The sequence below is a fragment of the Archocentrus centrarchus genome, chromosome 7, assembly GCF_007364275.1.
Source record: "Archocentrus centrarchus isolate MPI-CPG fArcCen1 chromosome 7, fArcCen1, whole genome shotgun sequence".
Classification (NCBI taxonomy): Eukaryota; Metazoa; Chordata; class Actinopteri; order Cichliformes; family Cichlidae; genus Archocentrus; species Archocentrus centrarchus.
In genome coordinates, this window is record NC_044352.1 from 939,691 (window position 1) to 946,789 (window position 7,099).

Here is a 7,099-nt window from a genome sequence, read left to right on the forward strand (position 1 = left end):
GGGTTCCAAAACTTGTCAAACAGTGTTGTACTTTTAAAATAAATTGATGAAAACTATATTTTATCTGTAATTTATACTGGGTAAAATATACTAAGCGTTAGTGATGGTGTTACTAATTTTAACGTTAGTGTTTTAAAGAAGAAGAAGCCATCTCTGAACCTGATCCAGGAACAGTGCTCTCTGAGCCAAAGCTCATTAAAATGGACTGAGACAAAGTGGAAACTGTTCTGAGGTCAGAAGGATCCAAATGGGAAATTCTTCTTGGAAAATAAGTAATACAGACTCAGGGAAACTATGACCCGAGTATCTGTTGTAAATGTAGCCTTTTGAGTAGGCACAGACCTGCCGCTGTCCGTGGTGCTGAAGCTCTCCAGCTTCACTTCAAAGAAAGCGAAAGCTCAAATTTGGAGTCTGCAGAGTTCCAGTCATTTGTTTTAACTGTGCTTTTGTACAACCAAGCTAAGGAAAATTAGAGAGGCCAAAATGCATGAAAGGCAGAGAAGCAGTGATGTTGGAGGAAGCAGACACTAACAAAAATGCAGCTGTGCAACAAGATGTTAAATATCACACAAGCACCCAGTGACATGAGCATGGAGCCTGATTTGCATTTTTCATGGACCTATTTATTTATCTGCTGACACAAAAGTGAAGGAGATGATTTTGGAAGTTAATGATTTCAGAATGCTGCAGCCATATAACTTGAAAATGATCCTCCTGAAAGCAGGCTGAACAAGAACATGGGGTACCCTCAGACCTGAGGTAGAAAAGAACGGAGAACTACTAAAAATTTAAAAATAAGCTGAAAAAATATTTAAAATAATGACTATTATTAGAAAAAATGCCAACATTTTCTCTGCCCTCTTCCCTCTAGTCTCCTGTGCCATAGGAGGTGGTCTCCAGACTGGATGGGGCTCTGTGGAGCTGTAAATGTAAACATTTCCTTCGTGGAAGTTTTCACGGTGCTTTAGCTCAAAGAGCCTGCGGTATATTTCAACATGAATGTTTTATTTATTGAAGAAACAAGTAAAATCATATTGAAAAAAATCTATCAGTACCATAAGGTCTGTAAAATCCCACCTCTGCTGTGATAAAGATGCTGATTAAAGACTGAAATATCATTTTTAGATGTTTATTTCTGTGGTTTTATAAAACCAAGCTGTGTGGAAAAGCTGGTGGTTTTTGTCCGGAGGCTCCTGTAGCGCCTTCTGGAGAGTTTCCGATGATGAAGAGCTCCTGTCTGCTGTAGGATATTAGAGCAGTGCAGCTCTGAATGAACCATCCAGCATGGAGCAGGCAAAACAGCGCTAATTTACAATCATTTGTTTCCAGATTTAAACATAAATAAAATGTTCCAAATTCAGTGAAAAATGTTTTTAAATAAATTTTATTGTGTTCCATAAATCTGTGATCTGTTATTTTTGGTTATTTCAGTTTTTTTCTGTATTATGAACGTCTGTGCTTCACTTTAATAACAAACTAATGAAATAAGAGTTTACAGTGTACGGCTGCATTCAGGTGGAACACATTTGAAAAGTCACAGTAAAGGAATTGATTATACAGAGAACAAAACAAAAGCCTTTAAATTCCTCTTTTGTTGCTTCTCCTCTTCATCATCTTGTAGCCTCTCAGCAGAACAGCGAAGACACCGGCGACGGCAGCACTGATGCCCACCTGTGTCCAAACCAACAGCAGGACTTTGAAAGTGTTCCTCTGCAATTAACCATGAAATCAGTCCCAAACCAAACATACCGACAGGAAAACAAAGGGCAAGATCTTCTGCTGCTCCTCATCCTCCTTGTTCTTCTTGTTTTCATCCCAAAGGGCCAGAGAGCTCTCGTAGTACAGATTGACCTCGACGGGCAGAACCCGGATCCCCCAGTAAGCCCGTTTGACCCTGCGGTAAGCGGCGTCCTGCACATCACAGCGGTACGTCCCTGAAAATGCAAGTCAGTTTTATTTGTATAGCACCAAATCACAACAGTCGCTTCAAGCTGCTTTATATTGTATGTAAAGACCCTACAATAATTCAGAGAAAACCCAACAGTCCAAATGACCCCCTATGAGCAGCACTTGGTGACAGTGGGAAGGAAAAACTCCCTTTAACAGGAAGAAACCTCCAGCAGAACCAGGCTCAGGGAGGGGGGGTCATCTGCTGTGACCGGTTGGGGCAGAGAGGCATGTAAGACTGCAACTCTGCTTCCCGGTCTCAACCCTGGGTAGTCAGGTTTTAAGAGGGTTAATAAATTTTGCCAGATTTGTAGAAATGAGAGCTGCTCCATCCAAAGTGGGATGGATGCCGTCTCTCCTAACAAGACCAAGTTTTCCCCAGAAAATTTGCCAATTATCTATGAAACCCAAATCATTCTTTGGACACCACTCAGACAGCCAGCATTTCATGGAGAACATGCGGCTAAAGTCATAGTGAGCATCATCTTTAATACAGCCAACATCTTTAAGCAGCCTTTCCAGGAGTTTCAGTGAGCCTCAGAGACTCACCAGGAAATTCATCTTTCACTCTGACCCCTGTATGATACCGTGAGTCTGTGTGAGCATGTGCAGAGATGTGCTCACCTGCATCCTCCTCTCTGACAGGGTCCAGAACCACACGGTCCAACTCGGGAGCCTCCCAGCGAGCAAACAGAGCATCGTCAGAGGTGATGATTCCTCGGGCGTAACGCCACGACACCCTAAGCCGTAAAAGAAAACATCAGAGAGCCTCAGAAATAAATCCACAAAGTAAAGACAGCTTCAGCTCAGCTGGGACACTTAAACTCTAATAATAAAGACAAACACAAAGAAATAATACTGAAAGCAGGTGTAACTGATGATGAGCTTGTAGAGAAGGTGGACCAAAAAGGCTTCCAGCATTTTTCACCTGCTTGTTTTGGACACTAAAATTATGTGGTTAGTGTTATCCTTTAAATTTTAGGCTGAGTCAGCATGCCTCACCTGCTTGTACAGCTGACCGAAGCATCGTTTTAATGGTTCATTTAAAAAAACTGGCATGATTTCAGAGTGCTGAACATCATCCTCTGGGGCTGAAACATGAGGCTGAAGCGCCACAGCTGCAGTTCCTCTGCCGTCCAGCAGAGGCGCCACAGTGAGTCAGTCCCCATAGACTCCCATGTTAAACCTTTCCAGCAGAAATAAACATGTTTACAGCTGATACAGTGGATGATTTCCCCTTCATAACATCTGTAGGATGTTTCTATAACTCACCTGTTTAAATAAAGTTTGCTTTATTAGGGGCGTGGCCTCTCTGACTGACAGTTGGATGGTGACACAGGCAGCTGGGGCTGCTAGCTGTCTGCTAGGCTTCCCGTCAGCTAACTGGAGTCCCTGATCTGGACCTCTGGACCTGTTTGTGCTGTTGGAACCTTTTGGAGCATTTTGAATGCAATGATCTGACCAATAATATGGCTGTTGTGACTTCATTGGACTAATAGACCATCCAAGAAGTGAGATTCTAGGATTTGATTGGATGTTACTGATCACTGATTAAAAAATATAAACAAAGTGAAGAAACGACGGTGCAAACAGGAAACACTCGTGCATCAACACCAAAGTTTCTTTAGTCATTTTATGGAGCTGCACATTCATTGCTGTAAGAGGATTGCAGCTTTGAAGCACAGAAAGCTGAGGAGCACTTTCAGCCTTATCTCCAAAGGAGTCACCACAGCAGTCTGACTGCACACAACCCTCCCCATTTATCGGGCCTGGGAGCGGCGCTCCGAGCATACTCTGAGGCTGGGCTTATGTGTCTGAAGCCGGGGATTTTTCATGTGTGGATGTGTTAACCTCTACACCCCGACTGCACTGTCCTCACCTCCAGGAGAACCGCCCCATGGCCTCCATGACGTCTACCACACAGTCGACCTCCACCCTCTGTCCGGATGTGACGGTCATTGTCTGGAGTCCACACTGCCACATCTCCATGCACCGCACCATCCGGAAGCGGCACTTCTTTGTCACCTTTGGGTCAAACACAGATCATCACCACCTCCTCCTCCTCCTCCTCCTCCTCCTCATCATCATCCTGTGTCTAACATCATTTGAAAGCATCGTGTCCGTACCTCTGATCCTCTCTGCACCTTCTCCTCCATCGCTGCTCTGCTGTTATTTAGAAGGCACAGAGTCTGATTCCGGAGGCCCAGCCCACAGGTGGCGCTGCAGGGGGAGCTCTCAGTGATGACCTCGACGGGCACTTTCTGCACCACCTCCTCCACTGGCTGAGCCGAATTCCGAGGGTGGAGGAGGAGGAAGACAGAGACTAAGAGGAGGAGATGAAGCCAGACTTTCTGCATTCTGAGGTTTGCCGGGAATGCTGCAGGGAAACATTTTGTAAAGTTTACACTTTGTTGATACAGTTTTAATTTTATGATGAACCCATGACTTTTATTTTGAATGTTGACAGGAAGTTTGGTCATTCGCAGGATGGATCAGAGCGGGTTTATTGAAGCCACTTCCTGTTTTTCCATAAATCCAGCATGGCTAATGAGCTGAAATAAAAGGGCTTCTCAGTTCTTCTCTCAGTGAAGCTGATTTTGGCTTAAACACCAGTGTCCTGCTAACGTGTGCTGATTGGTCAGGTCAGGGTTTGGGACAGAATGTCGATGGCACCCATTTCCACAGGTAAGTCCAGCAGACGTTAGCGGCATCATCGAAGCCCAGCAGGAACTTCATGTGTGTAGAAGAAGCAGCTGGTTGTGGTGGTTGGAGGGCAGCATCACCTTCAACCTTCACCTTTACGTCACGCCCCAAATCAAAATGGAGGACGCCGTAAAGCAGCTCGTGGTGCCGTGACGTCTGTGATACTCAGAAAGGTATTTGACTACAACAGCAGCCTGTTGAACATTATGGCTCACATATAAAAACAGATTTTATAAAAAAAATAAAACCTGAATTCACTGCTGATCTTTTTTCCTTTTCATTCAGTGATTTGATCTCTGTATATAATTTTAGCCTGTGTGAGTCTGTGCAGTTTTAGATGTGCGTTCGCCTCTAAATCTGATTTTCAGTTTGATTCTTGCTTTTCGCCACTTTGGAAAGTAAAAACAATCGAAAGCGTCTCAGACGTGGCTCTCAAACCGCTTCTGTCACAACTTTATGAAACAGAAAAATCAAACTGCTGATCAGCTCCATAAACTCTTCTTTGGTTTCTTTTCCCGGCCGTCTGCGCCCCTTCAGTGGGCCTCAGCCCACAGTTTGAGAACTGCAGGATTGCACTGAGCTCACAGAGGACCCTCTGTCCTGTGAGCTCAGTGTTTCTGACTGAACCGGAGTGTTTAAGGTTCACCTGAAGCTGATTAAAAACTCACCTGCAAAGATGAACTGCATCCAAACTGCTCGCTCACCTCCGTCAGTTTGAATTTGAGAGTAAAGTTCTGTTGTGACGACCAGAGTTCCAGGATGGAAAGGTTCCCTCCCTCCATGTTACTCTGATCTCATTCATAACTCCCACAGTTCTCACAGCCTGGCAGTTCACAGGGAGGCGGTTCTTTACTCCGATGGGAACAGCTGACAGCTGTGTTTTCATTCAAAGCTGGAACTTTATTAATAAACCTTTTTAATCATCACCCTGCCGCGTGTGGCTCCTGCTGCAGTTCAGAAAATGACCAGCAGATGTCAGACAGGCCACAGCGTGCAGGTCAGTACTGTTAAGTACATCATTACTGCAGTAACCGGGTGCACAAAGTTCATCAGTACACACTTTTACTGTTGTATAGGAATGCTCAGCTCCAGGCAGCTGTGAAGGCTTTTGGACAAAGAAACATCAGGATGAGGCTGAAGTACCGACTCTCAGCTTTGGTTCATAGCCTTTAACTAAAGTACTGCAGTAACTGTTCAGGAATTACAGACTTTTTCCAAAGTAATCAGATTATTTTAAATGTGAGGACTGTTTTTTGATGAAAATCCTTTGCAGTTTCTGACTGCCTGAAGAACCCGTGAACATCACCACATGCTGCTGAGGTCTTTACTACAGCAGCTGAAGAAAATCGCTTTGATGGGGGCGTTATCGCAGGTGTGGCCTCTCTCTTTGGTGCACACCAAAATATTAAAGTCCACTGAAGCAGCTTTCTTTTTATTTTTCCTGCTTTATTTTCAAAAACAGGACGAGACAAACGTCCGAACATCAGGACAGCGCACAGGTGGCTGTGTGGACGCTGACAGGAAGTGCTCTGGGAGTCTGTGATCACATGAAAAAAAAGAGCTCATGGGGAGAAAACTAAGCTGCAGGAATACTGGAAAAACCTCTAACATGTGTGTGGGTCCACCCTGTACACACATGTGAGGGTTGGAGTTCAGAGGTCAGCAGGCTGAGGTCACACAGAGATATTCTCTGATAATTTCAGACGTTGCTCAGTGTTTATGATTACCGCAGATGATGCTGGTGGGATGTTGAGACTGGAGTTGGCTCTGGGACCCCCCCGGCTGACCCAGTGACCCCCACCAAAGCAGACCCTCCAAAGACACCTCCTGTTTATCAGGGGGTCAGATGTCAGGTGACGTGGTGTTGTGTATAAATTGGTGACCCATTCCATTGATCCAGAGCCCTACTCCACAGATAGAACACCCAGGAAAGAAGAAAAGGCTGAGCACGGCGGGGAACCCTCAGAGCGTTCCTGCAAACACGGGAACGCTCAGCTGCACAGCGTGAACAGGAGGACGGACCGCGGTGTGAATCCAGGAATCAGGAGAGGATCCCAGCTGATTGATGATGGGTGAAGAACAGGAAGTGTGTCACAGATGATGACGGGATGAAAACTGGACGTTTTCTCTCACACACACGCGCGCGCACACACAGACACGCACGCACGGAGCGCAGCAGAGAGGAGACTGGACTGGACTGGAGTCTGATCATTAAAACATAATGAGTGAAATATCAAAGACAGCTGCTGCCACACTCGCGTCCCACCACAGTCTGTGAAGCAGCTCCTCAGCCTGCAGCTTCATTAAAGGTTACCATTATAATAACCACACATCTCTGGCTCAGCCTTTCTCAGGGTTTGTGGTGCAGCCAGCGGAGGTACCACATTTCTGTTCCTGCTGCTCTTCGATTATGAATGCAGATGATCGAGGAGAATCTGCTGGAGAACAA

At 45.3% G+C, this 7,099-nt stretch overlaps 1 protein-coding gene across 1 annotated transcript; it reads right to left on the reverse strand.

Annotated features, from left to right (window-relative positions):
* Positions 1-1,394: 1,394 nt before the first annotated feature.
* tmem81 (transmembrane protein 81) lies at positions 1,395-5,512 on the reverse strand. The gene is made up of 6 exons (XM_030734671.1): positions 5,319-5,512; positions 4,074-4,324; positions 3,827-3,972; positions 2,572-2,687; positions 1,750-1,934; positions 1,395-1,671 (listed from the first exon to the last, which is right to left on the reverse strand). The coding sequence occupies exons 1-6, from the start codon at positions 5,335-5,337 to the stop codon at positions 1,579-1,581; spliced, it is 810 nt and encodes a 269-aa protein (XP_030590531.1). The 5' UTR covers positions 5,338-5,512; the 3' UTR covers positions 1,395-1,578.
* Positions 5,513-7,099: the final 1,587 nt, after the last annotated feature.

Bases quoted from the DNA above. Each gene is read 5' to 3' on its own strand.
- tmem81 (XM_030734671.1), bottom strand. The intron at 1,935-2,571 runs GTGAGCACATCT...TTGCATTTTCAG, and splicing joins TGTCAGAGAGGAGGATGCAG to GGACGTACCGCTGTGATGTG. The intron at 1,672-1,749 runs GTATGTTTGGTT...GTTTGGACACAG, and splicing joins TGCCCTTTGTTTTCCTGTCG to GTGGGCATCAGTGCTGCCGT.